This window comes from Balaenoptera ricei, chromosome 7 (genome assembly GCF_028023285.1).
Source record: "Balaenoptera ricei isolate mBalRic1 chromosome 7, mBalRic1.hap2, whole genome shotgun sequence".
Classification (NCBI taxonomy): domain Eukaryota; kingdom Metazoa; phylum Chordata; class Mammalia; order Artiodactyla; family Balaenopteridae; genus Balaenoptera; species Balaenoptera ricei.
Window position 1 is genome coordinate 64110888 of NC_082645.1, and position 19440 is coordinate 64130327.

The window sequence follows — 19440 nt, forward strand, 5'->3', positions numbered from 1 at the left end:
TCTCCTTCAGAGAAGTAGCACCCCGCCCCAACTTCTAGCAAGATGCACAACAGCCAAAGAGTTGAAGATTCCTTACCAAAGTATGATGATGATTTATTTTTAGTGGAGGACCAGGCCCGAGATCTGGAGCGGGCACCTCACGGGGAGCCCTAAGCCTCATCACAACTGACCTCAGTTGATGTTTAGATGAATTGCATTTTTTCTGCTATCTAATAGTTTACATGCATGTTTTGTTTTGTTTTGATTTTGTCAAAAACAATAGCGTGTATATATCAGACATACAGAAATGTTTTGAGTGGAAATAAATATCCAAGTCCCAGTCATGCTGTCATGGGACTGATGTCGATTTTTCAAAACGTTTCAGATTCCTTTCTAATGTTTTTCAGGCCACCAAATTCATTTTTCTTTCCTGGTTGCTGTTTCACTATGGGTGCTGACTGTTCATTAAATGAGAAAATGGCTTCCAAGTCAGTCAGGAAATGGTGTATAAAAGCCTATAAACAAAATGTGTATAAAACATCCAAGGTGGGGAAACCGTGAGCAAATTTCAGCGTGTCTCACACACTAAGCGAACCCTCGGCTTGTTGCTGGCTGGGGCTTCCACGTTTTGCCTAAATTCTCAAACTTTGAAGCTTGCTGTTCAGGGGGCTGCCAAGATATGTTCCTCGGGTTTCAATACAAAACATCTCTCCCTGCCATGTTTTTGGGTCAGGCTTCTTGTGAGTAGGCTACGCCCTGTGGAAATCCTCCACACTGGCACCTCTGCCTGAAACCCAGCAGACTCCCTTGGGAAACATGACCTCTGCACCCCCTAGGCCTTCAGAGCCTCTATCTCAGGCCAGGAAAGCTAGGCTGCTTGGTATTCACCGAGCTCTTGCAGATCCCAGCTCCCAGCTAGCTCAGAGATGGAAACTAGAGAATTGCTAGCTTTTAGGAAGTGGGAGAATTAGCAAAACCGTTAAGTCTCTAATTCTGAGCATTCAGTGGTTCCAACTCCCCTTCCCTGAAGCTAATTTGATGAAATATATTTTAAACAGCTCCTTAAAAAAAAAAAAAACAGGAATAAAGGAAGCAAGAAGCTGCTGAGGGAGGCCCTATCGTTAGAAATGTTTCCCCACCTGGTGGGGCTCAGGGAGGTGACGGTACCAGAACTGAGTCTCTCTGAGTCCCAGAAGGTTTGCCCCCTTCAAGATAACTGAACAAAGGCAGAGGCCACACTCAGACCTCAGGTCTGGACGGCTGGGTTAAGGGCCAGGGAACCAGACTTAGACCCAGGCCTAAGACAACACAGGGAGACCATTTATTTGCAATATATACCATTAAATCATTGTGTTCTTTTTTCTGTAGCCTGGGATGTAGGGTGGGAGGAGATATTCATGGAGACCACTCCCCAAAGAGATTAAAATTATTCTAAGTGTAAAATCTTGTCTGTCAATTGGAGCTTCAGCAGTGTTTTTCAAATCCATCCTTTTTACTGATCCATATGAATACAAAGGCGGTGGTGTCCTCTCTCCCTTCCTAACCAAGGTCCTGGCACGGATTTGGAACCACGATGAAATTTGAAAGAAATAAATACCCGAGAGAAATGCTGAAATCTAAGTGTTTAACATTCCCTCGCACAAAGACAAATGCGTCCTCCGAAATGCTGCAGTCCAGGCAGGCCTCTTGACCAAGGAAAAGGTTTTTAAATGAGAAAAAACGGCTTGGTCTGGCATTCAATCGGCTGCGAGCTCAGAGGGCCGACCAGGAGACGCTTTTAAGGCCTGGGGGCTCTCCCCACGGGAGGCGGGCTGGGGAGGCTTCCGGGAGGCGGGCGGGCGGAGGAGAAATCCAGAACCGTTGTAAATATTCATGTCTGTGGAGGTGGAGGGAGGGTGTGCCCCTTCATCCCGCCTCTCCCAGCTGCATCCACCCCCCGTTAGTGGGGAGGGGGGGCTCGGTGCCTGTCCGACCGTCCTTGGACAAAGGTAATCTCCCCACATTTTTGTTCTTCAGTCACTTGACTTAAGGAGCCCATTCCGAAGGCTCTGCAGGGAAGGGACTGGCTCTGGGTGCTTTCCCCGCGTTTCTCCTCTTCTTTCGTTTCCTAAAAGAGCATAAATAATTAAAGTTTGGCAGGGAGGAAAAGCTTTCTTGCAGAACTGTAGTGGCAATAAATGAAATGACTCAGAATCCCTTCCCCAGTCAGCTTTTACGAGAGCTGCCAGACAGTGTCTGTTCACGTTCTCCAGATACCAGGGGCGCCCTGACAAAGTTAAGGTCAAGTTAGTGTCTTATCTTGGGTGGCTCGAAATTACCGCATCGCGTCCGGGCGCTGCGCGGAAAGCTACCGCTCGCGGAGCTGCTGGCTGTGCCCGGAGGGGCCAGTGCGCTCCCTGCGCTTCGAGTGGGGCCGCGCAGGCAAAGACAAGGCCACAGCTCTGGGATCTTCACGGTAGGTTCTCGAGCGGGACGCGCGGGTCGGGAGGCTGCGGTTTTCCTTCGGTTTCGGGGAAAGGATGGAGGAAAAAGCTGGGGCCAAAGGGCGAAGCGGGCTGGGCCCAGAACGAAAGCCTTGGCTTGGGGGTGGGGGTGGGGGTCCGTGCTAACGCGCAGAGAGGGGCCAGCCGCCCCTTACCCCTGTGCACCCGCGCGCCGCTGCAGATGGCGCACCCTCCCCCGCCAAAGCACGGCTCCAGCCCGAGTGCCGTCGCCATGTCGTTGAACTTGAATGGTTCGTCCTCCCCCATTTCCCTCTTTAGCGGTCAGCAGGCTCTACTTTGGGGGCAGCGGGCTGCCTGCGCCCCACCCGTGCAGAGAGAAGGTACCAGAACCTTGCGCACTTGCAGACACGTAAAGACCCAGCCGGAGGCCCCTGCGGTCCCTGCCCTGGGTCCTGAGCAGCCCCTTGGCTAGTGTGCAGTGTCCGGGGAGCCATTTTAGGAGACAGATCCAGGGGCGTCGACTACGAGCCCGAAAGGGAGAGGCTTGGGCCGCGGATGGAGATGGGCAGGCAGATAAGTGTGCCGGCGGTCTGGGCTAAGGAGAAGGGGGCGAGCTGGGATCTGGGCGAGAGTGCCAGCTGCGTGGAAGGTGCACACAGGATGGGCAGTTCTTGGGGGTGGGGGCTTCTTGCCCTCCAGTCCCACCGACCTGTTTGCGCAGTGTTCTGAGGGAAGCTGAGATGGGAGGGGGGCGGAGAAGAGAGAGTGGGAGGGAGAATGGGAGGGAGGAGGAAAAAGAGGAAGGGGGGAACATTGGCCAGAAAATAGATATGATCTCTGATCACCCGCCTTTTCTCTGTCGGCATGGTGGGCAGAGCTCACGGCACCAGCACTGCGGCGGCCGGGGCCAGGGTGGGAACCAGCTTCACAACCTGCACTGCCTGTCCTAGGCGTAGGGCTGAGGCCCAGGACCAGTGCTGCGATTGCCTGGCAGAGGAATCCTGGGGAGAGGGGCAAATTCCTGCCCTCGGTTCTGGGATTTGGGTTTGGGGAGCTTCTTTCTGAGAGACTGATTTTATCTTTGGAAAACGCTGGCTTTCCCGAGGCGGGAGCCCAGGCCTCGCCTGGACCCCCCAGGCTAAAAAAGAGGGACGCAGCCACCGCCGAGGAGAGTGAGGCCTTGGGGCGAGTGGATGGGGGGCCCTCAGAGCCAAGTGGAGAAGAGGGGCTTGAACAAGGAGGCAAGAACTTCTGAGAGCCCGCCCCCCACCCATCCCCAGAGCTAACGGACCTCCGGGGGGCCCACAGTGACCGTGCAGGCCCTAGGGTGCCGCAGGAGCCTTGGAAAGACACGGCACGGATGCGTAGGCCTTGGCGGGGCTCCGACGCCGAGAAGGGGCTGGATGTGAGGCTAGTTGGTCCCAGTCCAGGCCAGAAGGCAGAGAGGGTGAGGAGGGCGGAGGCACCGGCGTTTTGTCTCCGCTTGCGAGAAAGCGGGAAGCCAGGCACCCTGAGAGTAGGACTCCAGATCCTTTTGTTCACCAGACCCCCCAGCTTCTAGAGGGCCACGGGGTATCTTCGCTGGCTGAACTCCCTTCTTGCTTTAGCACTGGGAGAGAAAAGGCAGAGAGGTGACAGGGAGAGAGATAGAGGTGGTGACACATAGCTAGGGGAAAGGAGGAGAGGATCAGGGGACAGACTGAGACAGGAAAGGTGGGGAGTAATAAGAGGAAGGAAGAAGAAAAAAGGAAACGGGGAAGTGAGAGAAGAGAGGACAGGAGAGAAAAGTGAGAAGAATGAAGGGAGACAAGGAAGGAGAAAGAGAGACAGAAAGGAGAGAGGGCGACAGGGCCGAGGGGGCACCGAGGTCCTGGGCCGGGTGAGCTCCTGGTAGGGTTTTGGCGTGAGTTTTTTGAGGCTGGCATTCGTGCTCCCGGTCGTCCATGGAGAGACCCAAGTTACTCCGCGGCGTAGGCGCTGGGCAGAGAAATATGTAAATCAGGGCTCCTTGCGCCCCGAGAGAGGCGCAATTACGCCCCTTGAACAAGAAGCAACAAGCTCCCGGCGGGCAAACTGAAGAGGGTGGCGGCGTCGCGGGGGAGGGAGCGGCTGCAGGAAGGGGTGTGGGGGGTGGGAAACTCACACCCTCACACCTAGTCCCCTGTGCCCGGAGCTGGGTCTCCCCCCTCAGCTCTCCGCTTCTTTCCCTTCCCCCTTCCTCCGCCTTCCTCCCCCTCCCTCCTCCTCCCTGCCGGCCTCGGTCCGCGTACTTAAAGGCGCGGGCGGGCGCGAGCGGGCGGCCCAGCCGGGCGGTGGCAGATGCACCCAGCAGTGGCAGCCGCCGGCGGCGCACAGGTGACCGGCCTGAGGCACAGCCTGATCAGGGGGTGCCCGGGGAGAGCTGGCTGGAGAGGGAGGCCGATCCGCCCCCAGCGCGCGCGCGCCTCTCGGCGCCAGGAACCGTCCCGGAGTGTGTTGGCGAGCACTGATATAGATATAAGGACATTTCTCTCCATGGCGTCACGTGACATAATTACCACCAGAATCAATCAAGATGAATAGCACGTCAGCTCCCGGTGGGGATTTTTGCTTAGTTGATCCTGGCCCAAGCCTCTTGTGCAATCGATGGCTCAGGTTGGCGGCGCGGGGAGCGGCCCGGGGCTCGCCGGCGCGCACGCCGCGGAGCCATGAACGACTTTGACGAGTGCGGCCCGAGCGCAGCCAGCATGTACTTGCCCGGCTGCGCCTACTATGTGGCCCCGTCGGACTTCGCCAGCAAGCCGTCGTTCCTGTCACAACCGTCGTCCTGCCAGATGACTTTCCCCTACTCTTCCAACCTGGCGCCGCACGTCCAGCCCGTGCGCGAAGTGGCCTTCCGCGACTACGGCCTGGAGCGCGCCAAGTGGCCATACCGCGGCGGCGGCGGAGGCGGTGCAGGGGGCGGCGGCGGCGGCGGCCCCGGCGGGGGCGGCAGCGGCGGCGCCGGTAGCTACGCTCCCTACTACGCTGCAGCGGCGGCGGCGGCGGCGGCGGCGGCGGCGGCCGAGGAGGCGGCCATGCAGCGCGAGCTCCTCCCGCCCGCGGGTCGCCGTCCGGATGTGCTCTTCAAGGCGCCGGATCCGGTGTGCGCCGCGCCCGGGCCGCCGCACGGCCCCGCGGGCGCCGCCTCCAATTTCTACAGCGCCGTGGGCCGCAACGGCATCCTGCCGCAGGGCTTCGACCAGTTCTACGAGGCTGCACCCGGGCCCCCGTTCGCCGGACCGCAGCCCCCTCCGCCGCCCGCGCCGCCGCAGCCCGAGGGCGCCGCCGACAAGAGCAACCACAAGACGGCGGCCAGTGGCGGTGGGGGAAGTCCCTGCGCCAAGACGACCCCCGGCTCGGAGCCCAAGGGGGCGGCAGAGGGCGGCGACGGCGAGGTGCCCCCGGGGGAGGCGGGGGCTGAGAAGAGCGGCGGCGCAGGTAGGCACCGGACGTGGGGTGGGCGGCTGGGCGCGGGGGCCGCGGGCGCAGGGGGGCGGAGGGGCCTCCCTCTGCTTGCGCAGTTTTATGTGCTACTTTATAAGCGTTCGAAGGGGTTTATACATCCTATAAGATTTCCCGGGCCGTTGTAAAGCGTGTTTACGATAGGAAACCAATTTAGGTGGGCTTAAGGTAGACTTCGATGAGGACATTAATCGCTGCAGAGAGCTTTCCCCCAGTTTTGTGCGTGCGGTGAGGGGGGTTGGTCCTAGAGACCATGGAGGGAGGGAGGAGAGATTTCAAGCCAGTTTTTGAGTGTGGACACTCGAGCCTCCTGCTTTTAAAGGGGTGGGGGGGGGGCGTTGGGTTGGGGAGAGTTTGATGCGTGAACTGGACTTTGTCCAAGCCGCTGGCTGCCCGGCGCGCTCGTGTTTCTCTCCCTTCCGAGTCCAGCTCAGAGCCTGCCTCGCCCTCTGCTTCCCCACCTCGTTGCCAGGTCGTGTGTGTGTGTGTGTGTGCGTGCGTACGTGTGTGTGTCTGGGCGTGAACACACGTCCACGCCCGCACTCTCCTGTGAACGCCCATATATCATCCCCCACGACGCAGGCAGGGCCTTTCAGCGGCAGCAGGAGACGTCCCCAACGGGCCGAGGCCTGGCCCTCGCGCGGGCCTGGGCGGGCAGCAGGGGGGTGGGCAGGCAGTGGCCTCTCTCACCTCTTGGTCTTTTTGCCTTGCAGTGGCCCCCCAGCGATCCCGAAAAAAGCGCTGTCCCTACACCAAGTATCAGATCCGCGAACTGGAACGGGAGTTTTTCTTTAACGTGTACATAAACAAAGAGAAAAGACTCCAACTTTCTCGGATGCTCAACCTCACTGACCGGCAAGTCAAAATCTGGTTCCAGAATCGCAGAATGAAAGAAAAGAAACTGAACAGAGACCGTCTGCAGTATTTCACTGGAAACCCCTTATTTTGAGAGCTCCAGGAAGCACCCCTCTCCCCTGAGCCCCACTCACCCACTCTCCTCCCCACCAGCCTGCCCTGGGCAGGCCCAATGTCCTTGGGTTTAATGACGCCTCTTCTCTGTGGAACTCCACGATTCCTTCCCACGGTCAACTCGGGACCTCCCAGCGACCACTGCAGCCTGCGGACGAGGTCGGGGACTTGGCCGAACGGATCCTAATAAGGGGAAAATGGTAAATGCAAACGTCCCTTTACAATTTTACCGCCAATGCGCTGTTGTTCTCCCTCCCTCTCTCTGAGCTCCCGTGGGCACGCTGTGGGATCTGTAGAGAGTTAGGCCGAGGGGCTGGAAGGCGCTTGTTTTTGTTCTGAGTTTAAGGGACCGCATCCCTTCCCCTTGGTGAATGCAGATTATTTAAACTCTGGGGAATGTACCTTTGGTCTGTCGTATCAAGGCATGGGTCACTGTCTTTTGTGTGAATAAATGGTTTCTAGTAAAATGGAGGTTACAGCTTCAATACACTGTATGAATTTTCCTCTTTGAAGAAGTTTAGTGTCTGATTAGGATATTTTAGTGGCCAGAACCTTCTCTTCCAAGCAACTGAAAATCAAGTGAAATGCTTTTTAATCCCGCTAAAATAAGAGTCGTTCCCTCCCATCCTTTCTAGGCTGCACTGGCATTAAAAATCACTTTAAGGATGAATCTCTGAATTGAAGATGTGAGCCAGCCATACTGGTGCTGCCTTCTCCAGGCCATGAGGTTGGGGCAGCAGGAACCTAAGAAACAAATCTCCTTGCCCACCCCACCCCCAGTGTAGTAAACTTGGAATTCCTGAAAAAACAAAAGAAACTTAAAAAAAATAAAAACTGCTTAGGAGACCAAGTTCACTCTTAACAAGCTGTCAAGGAGGCAGGGTCCCTTAAAAGAAGAAATTAAAACTAGAACCTCTCATTGGAAAAAAAGAAACTAGTTTGCTAAAGGGAAGGTATCAGTGGGTGGAGAGGGCCTGGGTCCTTGTTGGTGTCACAGGGGCTTGGAGCAGAGAAGGTAACCCCTCCTCCCTGGAAATAGGGCCCAGGGCTGCAGACCCACTTCTCACCACATTTACTGCTTCAAGGTAAAGAATGTGGTAGGGGCCGCACTGCACTTTATGTTGCAGGGCCAGGCCAGGCTGTTTACAAAACCTTGAACTGTCTAGACAACACCATAAAAGCTAAAGTTCTAAACAGCTTAATTGAGTTATATTATACACCTTCTGGTGGGCCCAAAGGAGATTTCCGCAATGTGCAATAAACGGGAAGAGTGAGAAGAGCTTCTCTTTCTCTGAAAAGAATAAAGTGAATCTTATGACTCGTAACCTCTCGTAAGCCCAAAGTCAAAAAATAAATCCATAAGAGGCACAGCACCCCATGCATCTTCCAAGGGGGCATGCGTTTCCAAATGCAAAATTTTTTTGATTACCAAAGCTTTTGGGGGGAAGGAAAAACATAAGTGCATAAGTGTATGCCTTTGAACTTCCAAAATGTCAAGGTCATCACCTTTAACCTTTCTGAATAATTAGGTGCCTTAAGGTTCTTCTGTGATATTCAACTGCCACCCACTCTCATGCACACATGCTCACACACATCCAGACCCACACACACGTTTATGACCACACAGAATCATATCGGGGGCTCACCATAAATCTAAGCCAATTCCTGATTTCAGGATCAATAACCTTAATTTCCCTTCAAACATTTGTGTAATTCAATAGCAATTGACTGCTTTCAAAAATACTGGTTATATTAAAATGTCTACCAGCATGCTTTTAATACAGCTAGGAAATGCTGGGGTTGTTTTTTTTTTGTGGGGGGGGGAGTCATATATAGCAGTCCTTTAGCTCTAATGAAGAACCGAGGTTTTAAAAACAGGTATTTGAAAAAGGAAGGTATTACAGACTTAACTTCGTTATATTTGAAAAAATTTGTCACCCTATCAAATAAATTATTGCACTTCCTATGATATGGAACAAAAGAAAATATATTTATACTGTTTCCAAAAATGTCCCTCAACCTTTGGTTAAAGATGCAATAGAAACAAAGCGTACAGCGGAATAACTTCGTTCAGAAGGGGATTCCTTTGTTTGGAATTCTAGGCATCCGTTACAATGTCAGTGCCCTAGTAATGTGATCGTTCCAGGAGATTTAAACTGGTTTATTTCTTTCTCTCTCCATCTATCTCTCGCTCTCTCTCTCTCTCTCTCTCTTTTAAACTGCGTCTAAATGTAGCAAGCTTGTATGTCCACCACCGTAGGAGACCCCGAACCTAGAGATACCATTTCGCGTTTGCCTGGCCTTGGAGAGCCACACGGGGGCGTGCTCACGTACCAGAAGCCGCATTTGTCGGAGAGGCAGCGGTACCATATCTTTCCAATACTGGATTCTAATACTGGATTCTAATAGCGGTTAGAAATCGCTGAGGTGTTTGATGTTTGTTTATTCTAAGCAGCCCTGAGGTTGGGAAGTTGTATAAAGACAGAGGAACGGGAGCAGATTCCTGAAACAAGAGATCACCTAATCGTTGTCTTCTTAAAGATAAAGCTGTTGCAAAGAATACCTCGGTATAACCTGGTGGTGTCGAGGAGAGGTTTTTAAAAGACAAATATGTGCATTTCAAAATAGGTCATGCCACTGCAAGTTAATTAAATTACGGAAATCAGTTTTCTTGGTGGTTTGAGTGTGGAGAGCCATAGGAAGGTAGAACCACCCCTGCCCAAAACCGCGTCCGCCTTGCACGCTCTCCGACCGCCTGGGGTGATTAAAAGGCTTTTGTTTAAGACAGATCAGGGAGCCGGCAACTTAGCTGAGTGTGGTCTCAGAAAAATGAGACGCGTGGGGACCTAGCGGGTCGTTCTGCGCGAGGGATCCCCCCACCCCCGGTCGTGCCTGGCGCTCGGGGCTACCGGTAGCACCGGGAGGCGCAGGCAGGACTGAGTTGGGGCGCCCGGGCCAGACTGGGCTAATGTGGTTGCGCGGAGCGTCAGGCAGTCCCGGAAATGTTTAAACTTCAAGGCGTCGTGGAATGGGGAATGCATTTGAAGCAAACGGGCTTTGCTTTTGACAGAACCCTGGCCAGCCTTCCAAGCCGTCTGCTGGCCTTGAGCGCCGAGCTTGATTTTGGCACAAGCTCTTGGAAGCAGTTTTCTCACTGCGTGCCCTCCTCGACCCCACTCCCACCCTGAAAAGCCCCTGACATTGCAGAGGGCCTGTGCCACCATCCGCCGTCCAAAAGGGAAGTTCCAAAATGAAGGGTGGAAGTCCCAAAATGAAGGGTGGCAGTTCTTTCTTTCCCGAAGTTCATTGTAAGTACATGCAACCTCGGAATTAGTGAGGACCTCCTCAGCCCCGCTGTCTCTACTCCCTCCCTCCAGGCCCTGGACCGAAGACTCTGGGTCCACCCCTGGGAGTTGGCATCTGCTTCAGTGGAGGCTGGGGGCCATGAGTCTCCCCACCCTATGGGAGGCGCCAGCCAGAGGCATTGATGTTCCCCACGCATACCCTGGCTCCTGCCTGTCTGACCGTGGGCCCAGCTTAGCTATTGTGAATCGACATTTCCGGGAGCCTAACCCGGGCCTCAGTCCAAGTGGGGTGAGAGCCCCCCTCCCCAAATGTCATTGCGTTCCTCTTTAGGCAGCTCCAGTGGGGGCGCTTGTGGCCTTTCAGGGACCCTTGGCTTTGACTGGCAGCCTCCCCCAGATCACGGATGCTTAGCAATCTGCAGTTCCTTTCCTCTCAGCAGCGCCCAAATTGAGCCTGAAAAAGGTCAGGGAATTGGATCAGGACTCCTGGGGGCTGCAGACCTGACCCCTCTTGATCATTCGCAGTGTGTGGGGCTCATAGAGCATGGCCACATGTCTTGAGTCGCTGAGGTCTCAGATCCTGAAGTGCAGGGAAATTGGGAGAAGTAGTCTTTTGTGTCTGCAAAGGGAAGAGGTTCCTAGACTGCCGGTCCTTTTGCATGTCTCCTTAGACCCCTCTTTGCATTGGTGGTGGCTTCTCTAGCCTCCCCAGTTGCCCCCTTGACTTCTTTTCACATTGGCTGGGAGATGCACAGTGCAATCCGGAAGGGTGCTCTGAGGAAGCAGCTTTTAAAATTTCTGCCCATCCACTCTGCCCCCCAAAAGTGGCACAGCCCTGAGAGGCCACTCAGGGCCCAAATTCAGGGTGAACCTAGCCCCAGGTCCACTCAGGCCCAGGGCCGCTGCTCTTCTTCCCAGTGACAGGAGAGCAGAGATACAAGCCATTTCTTGATTGCAAATGCTAATTTCTTGCTAAAGCGACCCTTTTAATTTTTCTCTGGAAAGAACTGTGCCAGGGAGAAGAATGTCTTGGTACAATTGTGGATATTCATCTCCTTTATTGTGCAATATTGATTTATTATTAATGGTAACTGCTCTAACTAATCTAAAGATGATCGAAAACAGCAGCTATGCAGTTGCATTAAATACTTGTAAGCAAAATAAAGCCTGGCCTTGAAAGCCTTGCTTTTTCATTCCATTTGCTTTATCTTAGCCTTAGAGTCTTAGGCAAACTTTCCATCCTCCCAGGCTCAGATCATTATCTTGTATTATTTCTATTTTGCTTGATTTTTATAATAAAATCTCTCTGAAATATTGGCAGTCTCTGGCCTCAAGGAGCTGGTCTGAAGACAGAAATTTGAAAAAGAATAAAAGAGAATTTTGTAATAATAGATCCAAAATTATATCTGATACACATTTTTTCCCCTGTGAGTGAAGAATACCTATTTAAAACCAAATCCAATGTGGGAGTGACTTTTGAGCTTGAAGGCACAGGGGCCTGAAACAAAGTCCCCCCAAATTCGGAAGGCAGATCCTGCCTGTCCTGGCTCATGGCAGACCTACCCGTTCGGTGAGGAATCGCTGGTTTTTAGCTTGGATGTTTTATTCATGTATAAATAAAGATTATGAAAGGGCATTTGATGGGCATAAAATTCTCGATTAGATTGAACACTCTTGCCTCCCTTGTGGGATAGAGAGAATTGGACAACGGATTCCCAGCAGCTCCCTTGGCCGACAAGCAAAGGGAGGACAGTGCTGGAGCGCCAGGCTGGCGTCAGGGCGCCTGCTACGAGCGTGTGGAGTGGGCACTTTGTCCAGCCCTGGGCATGCTTAGCTGTGGCTGAGATCATGATCTCCGTCTTGAGAGAAAGCAAATTTCAGGGTGCTGGTCAGTGGCTGTTAGCTTTGAATAGGACCTTAGCAGACTAGAGTCAAAAGTTGGGTTTCTTCCCTGCCTCACTCCCCCACCCCCAAGCTTAAAAACAGCCACCCCTGCCGAAGGTAATGTTTAAACCTCCACTTCTTCGGCGGCATCCCGCAGCCAGAGCAGTTAGAGGCGCCAGGCTTTTAACCTGACAATGATGTTGTATTTGAACAGCTGCGTAAAGGTTTAAAAGGTCTGTCTCACTGTCACTGCGGAGTTTTTTAAAAGGGGTTATTGTTTGGGCGAGGGCACTGTGAGGGGACAGCCGAAGCGGTCCCAAGGATGAAAATAATGTCCAACGACTGTTTCCACCAGGTCAGGGGAGATTCCTTTTGGGGAGGGGTGGACAAAGGGTTTGTTGGAAAAGGTTTTTGTGAAGGAGCGAGCGGGCTATTATGTCCCCCAGTAGGCTGAGCATCAGGCTCCAAAAAAAAAAAAAAAAAAGTTCTGCTGAGGCAGAAACCCAATCTGCGCACAAGTTCAGTCTCTGGGCCTGAAATCCAAGGCCAGCCCATGACAGGACTAGTGTGGGGAGAAGAAAACACGGATGCCTTCCTGGGCAGAGAACTGGTTTACGATCAGAATTTTCGGGGCCCTTTTCCTCTCTCGGATGCAGGAAAGGGGATCCGGGAAGCCGGATCGGCTCCAGCGCCCTAGCTGGGGTCCCTCGTCCAGGGCAAACCTTTGGAAATCAAGGTTAAAGCTCCCTGCTGCTGCCCGGAGGCCACGGCTTCCGAAGGACTGATCACTGCCTGCAACCAGAGAACAAGGGAGGAAGTTGTTGAAGAAGTTTCTCATAAAACTCTGAGTTTCCATGGTGGTGCTGGTGGTTGTTCTTTTAATGAGGTTGACCACAACCCCAGACTAAATCCTCTTTATAGAACTTTCCCTCACCAAAGGAAACAGAGGACTGAGGTTCCCCCACCTCTTTTTTCCCTCCCTTCCCTTACCCAAGCAGAATCGAATCATGTCAAATACTTTTAGGAATTGTCCAAAACTATAAAACTCAACTTCTGACAAAAGTGTAGCTTTTAATATTTGACAATTTGTGTTAAAACAAAAATTGACCTTCTTGGTTAGCAGCGAAGGGGAAAAATCAATAGTATAATTTTCAATAATTCATAAAGCAAATGCCATTATGCTAAATCTTAACTATTAATCTTATCCTTTACAAAGTCTCAATTGATTTGTTAATAAAATATCTTCCCGTGTGTGGCAACAGCGGGTATAACTCTTTAAAAACCTTCAGAAGCCAGAAAATTACCAAGTAGCCCAAGAATGTAGATGAGAATTTTATTGATCACTCTGATTCTTCTTAATATGTATTAATAAATTCCACAACCTTTTGTACCTTGCACTTGTCAGAAACCAGCGCTTTTACAAAATCCATAAAAGGAAAACATATTTTCTGTGCAGAAGAACCAAATGACACCTTTGCATCTCTCTCTCTCCTGCTTGGCCCAGTTTTCTAAAACTTCTGGAGTCTGAGGGCGAGAGTTTCCTCCTTTCCTAGAAAAGTCTTTTCTCCCTTCCTCTTTGCCCTCTACTATCAGGGCGTGTGGGGAGGGAATCCTTGGTTTAGTTCTTCCGCTGGGAACCCGGGGGATGCTTTCGCGGATAGCGAACTGCTGGCGAGGGATTGTCTCCGGGCTGAAAGCTCCCAGCGGCCCGACCCGCGGAGATTGGGGTGTGGTTCCACGGAGAGCCGAAGGCTCGGGTAGCCCACCGGGGCGCGGAGGCGCTGGGAGCTGGGGCGGGCGGGCCGAGTCAGAGGACAGCGCCGGGGCCGGGCCGGTCCTCGGGGCTCCGCGGGGCCGGCCAGCTGCGTGGCCTCTCGGCCCTCGCGGCCCTTCTCGCCTCCGCTCCCCAGGACATCTTGGCCGCGTCTCCGCACCAGAGCTCTTTCCTGTGGACCCTTGGGGTGGTATGTCTCAGAGCCTGGGGAATCCAACTCACCTTCCCAGGCTGCCTGGGACAAAATGAACCAGGCTGGGCCCCCAACCCCGCCCTCGCCCCGGCCCTCTTGGGCGCCTTCTGCCTGGGCGTGTGCGGAGAATGCTTCTGTGTGCTGGCGCCACGGCGCCTCGGCTTCCCTCCCCGCGTGTGTCCTCCCGGAGACCCCTCGGGCCGAGACTTTCCTTCCGCCTGCGGGGCCCAGCGGCTGGAGTGGGGGACGCGAGTGGGGCGGGCGGGCCGAGCGAGCCCCGGGAGGCTGGCGGACGGCGGAGAGTGCTGGGCCGGTTGTCTCCAGCGCGCACTATCGCGGGCGCGTAGTAGATGTCGCTGTTGTCCGTGCTTACGCGGCCGGCTGGCCGGCTCTGGAGCACGTGACCTGCGAGGAGGCTGCGGCTCAAGGCCATTTTCAAATCTCATTGGCTTGGTTGTCATGTGGTCGGCAGAGGCATCCACAATTACACGGGGAATGTTTTCCTAGAGATGTCAGCCTACAAAGGACACAATCTCTCTTCTTCAAATTCCTCCCCAAAATGTCCTTTCCCAACAGCTCTCCTGCTGCTAATACTTTTTTAGTAGATTCCTTGATCAGTGCCTGCAGGAGTGACAGTTTTTATTCGAGCAGCGCCAGCATGTACATGCCACCACCTAGTGCAGACATGGGGACCTATGGAATGCAAACCTGTGGACTACTCCCGTCTCTGGCCAAAAGAGAAGTGAACCACCAAAATATGGGTATGAATGTGCATCCTTATATACCTCAAGTAGACAGTTGGACAGACCCGAACAGATCTTGTCGAATAGAGCAACCTGTTACACAGCAAGTCCCTACTTGCTCCTTCACCACCAACATTAAGGAAGAATCCAATTGCTGCATGTATTCTGATAAGCGCAACAAACTCATTTCTGCTGAGGTCCCTTCGTACCAGAGGCTGGTCCCTGAGTCCTGTCCCGTTGAGAACCCTGAGGTTCCTGTCCCTGGATATTTTAGACTGAGTCAGACCTACGCCACCGGGAAAACCCAAGAGTACAATAACAGCCCCGAAGGCAGCTCCACAGTCATGCTCCAGCTCAACCCTCGCGGCGCGGCCAAGCCGCAGCTCTCGGCCGCCCAGCTGCAGATGGAAAAGAAGATGAACGAGCCCGCAAGTGGCCAGGAGCCCGCCAAAGTCTCCCAGGTGGAGAGCCCCGAGGCCAAGGGCGGCCTTCCAGAAGAGAGGAGCTGCCTGGCTGAGGTCTCCGTGTCCAGTCCCGAAGTACAGGAGAAGGAAAGCAAAGGTCGGTATGAGCAGAGTTGCCACCCCAGCGGGGCGCGCAGCCCGGGAACCCGGCAGAGAGAGGGAACGCCTGGGTGCCCAGTGCCGAACCCGGCAGCCTGGGGCCCCGACTGGCAAGTGCCACTCCTCCCCGCTCTTGGAGGGGCAATCTTAGTCCCGAGATGGTTTCTGCTTTTCCCGCGCTGCCCTCGCCCTCCTGGCTACTCCTGGCCCCGCGCTGATGGCGCCCCGGCAGAGGAAGGGCTTGCTGGGTTTATTTTTCCTGCGCTAGACCTGAAATGCAACAAAAGAGCGCAAATGAGACCTGCGGCTGGTAAACACGGCCCCAGAACCTCCTTTCTCCAGCTCAGATTTGTAGTCCCAGCCCTGCCTTTCACCCAATGATGATTTTAAGGTGGTCCAAGGCACCGTGTTCGTGTTCAAGTGTATGCACCCCGCATCCTGCGAGCTTGGGGGCGGCAAGGGGAATGAGATGGCTGGGCCGGTTGGTGCTTGGGCCGAAGAACAGGGCTCCTTGCCTCTGCGGAGCTAGGTAACCTTGGCTTTGTCTGGGGAAAGTGCCGAAAGCTTTGCAATCCATTTGCAGAGGGGGCAAAGGCAGAAGGGGGAGAGAATGGAATGTGTGTGGCCCACCCAGCAGGGCCAGCCTTAGGGCTGGGCAGGGCAAAGAGCCAGGGGCTCTGGCTTTTCTGCCCCTGATCCTCTCCCCCAGTGCTCAGAGTTGGGCCACAGCAAAGAGCTACATTTCTGGGAGAATGTTTTTGTGTGGGGGCAAGAAGGCATAAGAATTCAGGAAATTCTTGGGCACACAACGATGCCCAAGCAGGGCGGAGAAGTTGTACTCGGTTATCTTTTGAAAGAGAATTGGCACCTATAAACCTGGCTGTGCGGGGCTCCCTGCCTGCCTAGGAGAAGTGGGAACGAAGTGGCAGACTTGGGGATCTGAGGAAGCAGTGGGGTTTGTAGGCTTGTCAGGCTGTGGCTTGCTTCTTCCACTCTAGCCCTGTTGTAAGATGATCACTTAGAATGTTGCTGGTGAGATCCTGAAAGTTTACTATTATACTAATATTTTGTGCGGGTCAGAAAGGAGAGAGAGAGAGAGAACGCTGACACAGAGGGCGAGAGTACCCACCCATCGTGTCATTTGGGGTATTTTAACTAATCTGGCATCATTTACAAATCCCTTCCAGGGCCCACCTCGTGTGAGTAATGTGTAATACCAGCATTTCCCAAAGGGCCTGGCTGCCAGAGGGGTCATGGCCAAGGGTACATTTGAACAGACTGAGAGAAAAAAAAATTCTTGATTTTTTTTCTTTCTCCCTTTAATTTTGTTAGAGGAAATCAAGTCTGATACTCCAACCAGCAATTGGCTCACTGCAAAGAGTGGCAGAAAGAAGAGGTGCCCTTACACTAAGCACCAAACGCTGGAATTAGAAAAAGAGTTCTTGTTCAATATGTACCTCACTCGCGAGCGCCGCCTAGAGATCAGTAAGAGCGTTAACCTCACCGACAGGCAGGTCAAGATTTGGTTTCAAAACCGCCGAATGAAACTCAAGAAGATGAGCCGAGAGAACCGGATCCGAGAACTGACCGCCAACCTCACCTTCTCTTAGGTCCGAGGCCCGTCAGAGGCCAGGATCGGAGAGGGGGCACCGACTTCCAGGGCCGAGTGCTGGAGGATTGGGAAGGCGGAAACAAAACCTTCATTGCTCTCTGTTTTTTGATTTGTTTTTTTGTTTTTGTTTTTGTTTTTCCTGCTAGAATGTGACTTTGGGGTCATTCTGTTCATGCTGCAAGTGATCTGTAATCCCTATGAGTATATATATATATTAAAAAACTAGCACATGTAATTTATTATTTTTTTCATCGTAATGCAGGGTAACTATTACTGCGAATTTTCATTTGGGTCTTAACTTATTGGAACTGTAGAGCATCCATCAATCCACTCGTCCATCCAGCAATGTGACTTTTTCATGTTTTTCCTAACACAAAAGGTCTGTGTGTGTGGTTAGTCCATGAGCTCATGGCGTTTTGAGTACATCCAGTACTTAAAAGTACTTTTACATATATATTTTAAAAAGATTAAGAAAACCCACAAGCTTTGTGGGGAGGGACTTAAAAAGCACATTACAATGTATCTTTTTGCAAATGAGTTTAGCAATTGTCCTTGGTGAGATGGAATATTGAGACTTTGCCTTGTAGCCTTTCCCTTGTGGTGCATCTATGGTTTGGTAGAAGTACAACAGCAACCTGTCCTTTCTGTGCATGTTCTGGTCGCATGTATAATGCAATAAACTCTGGAAACAAGTGCACTCCCTCTGCTTTCTGAAATGGAAATATGTTATGGTGGAAATGAAAGACTTTGGTGAGATTGTCTTCCTGTTAAACTGCTTGTTTGGGGCAGTTGTTGGGGTGGTAGAGAGCAGGGGAGGGGAAATGGGAGAGAAAAGCTGAAGGGGATCTTTGGTGCTGAAATTTGGCAGTGGTCAGGGGAGTGATAATCCAAACTGTATGTGCTGTTTTCCTAGTTGGGAAGAAGAAGGGTCCTCTCTCCCCCTCCCCCCATGATAGTAACATAATTGATTTGTCAGTGGGTGTGAGCTTCCCCTCTAGTCTCAGCCTGGTAAGTAAGCCTGTGCCCAAACTGCATTTTCCTCCCAGCTCCCCACTTGTGTGTCTTCCTCTCTTTGGTTTTGGTTGTGTTATTTTTAATGCTTTCGGTGGAGTCTTGGAGATTTCTGGCTGGTGTGCCATCATCAGGGGCTGGGTTGAAATCAGTCTTGCCCACCTGGAAGCCGCCAGGCCTCCATTACAGGAGCAGGGACAAGCAGCAACTTAGAATTGCATCGGATCCAATTCGGCCCCCATTTTCCTCTCCCCCACCCCCATCCCCATTCCCCATCCCCATTCCCCATCCCCATCCCAAGCGCAAGACAGCCAGGCCAAAGTGAAGTCGAGGATGGGTGAGTTTTCCCATCCCACGTTGCCCTGGTTTCCTTGTGGAAGGATTTTATGCTCAGTCATTACCTCTTAGTGACCTACATGAAAAATTTTTTTAAAGGAAGAAAAGGTTTTCCCCAGTTAATCCTCCCTCTATTTAATTACAAAATGCTGGTTGGAGCCATTGTATCTGGGAGGCAGGAAAATATACGAAGGGTGACCGAAAGAGAATTTACAGATGAACATGACTTCCCATGAAGTCGAATGTTCCAGCTACCACCATGACTCAGAAAACTCCAGCCAGCTTTCACGTGTGTGTGTGTATAGATAGATAGATAGATAGATAGATAGATAGATAGATAGATAGATAGATTGCAGGATCCTCAGCCCAAGAGGGTCCAGACCTTAGTCTGGCCAGGGAGAAGAGAGGAGAGGCCTGGGGGGGGATGAGCTGACAGAGAATTCGTTACCCCATGTTGTACTGTGGTTTCAGAGGGTCTCCAATAGATTCAAGCAGCTTCACAAAACACGTCCTTTTCATTTGTCCCCTTTTTTAGGGGGTCTGAGCCTTAAAACCGTCATCCAAGGAGTCTTTGGGAGACTCAGTATTTATTCAGAGTTTTAAACTTCCTCCTGAAAACGAAGAGTCTTTCCCAGTTCCAAGACAGAACACTTTAGGGGAGCCATTTCCTAGGGTGGAAGAGGGACAGCTGCGCATCAGTGCCAGGTTGAGAACACTGGAATAGATTTGCCCAGACCTCCACTGGTTGGGCAGAAGAGGAGGGCAATTTTAGCTTCTCAGTTTACCCCCTGCGATGTGGGGAGCACCATTCATTGTTGACAGGGGGCCGTGTCTCGGAGGAAAACCCGCGCTACAGGCAAAGGCAGCTCCTCTGGAATAAAATCGGAAAGCCATTGGCAAAGGCAATCGATTAGGCCAGAAGTAGCCATTTCCCCCTTCCTTTCCGGGGCTCGAGGTGGGCTGGGAGCCCTCCAAGGGTGCGCTGGGCAACTTGTAGAGCGAGGAATATATCCTCCACCGCCGGCGCCCCGGCTGCTTTTGTCTCGGCTCCCAGCCGGGCTTCCGAGGCTCTGTACCATGGATTTGGGAGTGACAATGGGCATTTCCCTCAGATTCAAGGCTGCCCAGCCTTACCTTTGGAGGC

The 19440-nt window shown here is 52.8% G+C and overlaps 2 protein-coding genes across 3 annotated transcripts; both read left to right on the plus strand.

The window, feature by feature from the left end:
• Window positions 1-4545: 4545 nt before the first annotated feature.
• On the plus strand, window positions 4546-16754 carry HOXD11 (homeobox D11). 2 transcript variants are annotated; one of them, XR_009504224.1, is made up of 3 exons: window positions 4546-5882; window positions 6620-7075; window positions 16670-16754. XR_009504224.1 is itself a non-coding variant. In XM_059928146.1 (2 exons), exons 1-2 carry the CDS (start codon window positions 5111-5113, stop codon window positions 6853-6855), a joined length of 1008 nt encoding a protein of 335 aa, XP_059784129.1. In that variant the 5' UTR covers window positions 4546-5110; the 3' UTR covers window positions 6856-7342. The 2 variants fall into 2 exon arrangements, 1 of the variants encoding a protein (XP_059784129.1); XM_059928146.1 differs by lacking the exon at window positions 16670-16754 and having other exon boundaries at window positions 6620-7342.
• HOXD10 (homeobox D10) lies at window positions 13221-17643 on the plus strand. The gene is made up of 2 exons (XM_059928140.1): window positions 13221-15335; window positions 16670-17643. The coding sequence occupies exons 1-2, from the start codon at window positions 14084-14086 to the stop codon at window positions 16945-16947; spliced, it is 1530 nt and encodes a 509-aa protein (XP_059784123.1). The 5' UTR covers window positions 13221-14083; the 3' UTR covers window positions 16948-17643.
• The last annotated feature ends 1797 nt before the right edge of the window (window positions 17644-19440 follow it).

What these genes read in the sequence shown, in the direction of transcription:
- HOXD11 (XM_059928146.1), top strand. Translation starts at nt 5,111, where the DNA reads ATGAACGACTTTGACGAGTGCGGCCCGAGCGCAGCCAGCATGTACTTG. An exon ending in TGAGAAGAGCGGCGGCGCAG is followed by an intron (nt 5,883 to 6,619) that starts GTAGGCACCGGA and finishes TTTGCCTTGCAG; the next exon opens with TGGCCCCCCAGCGATCCCGA.
- HOXD10 (XM_059928140.1), top strand. Translation starts at nt 14,084, where the DNA reads ATGAACCAGGCTGGGCCCCCAACCCCGCCCTCGCCCCGGCCCTCTTGG. An exon ending in ACAGGAGAAGGAAAGCAAAG is followed by an intron (nt 15,336 to 16,669) that starts GTCGGTATGAGC and finishes TAATTTTGTTAG; the next exon opens with AGGAAATCAAGTCTGATACT.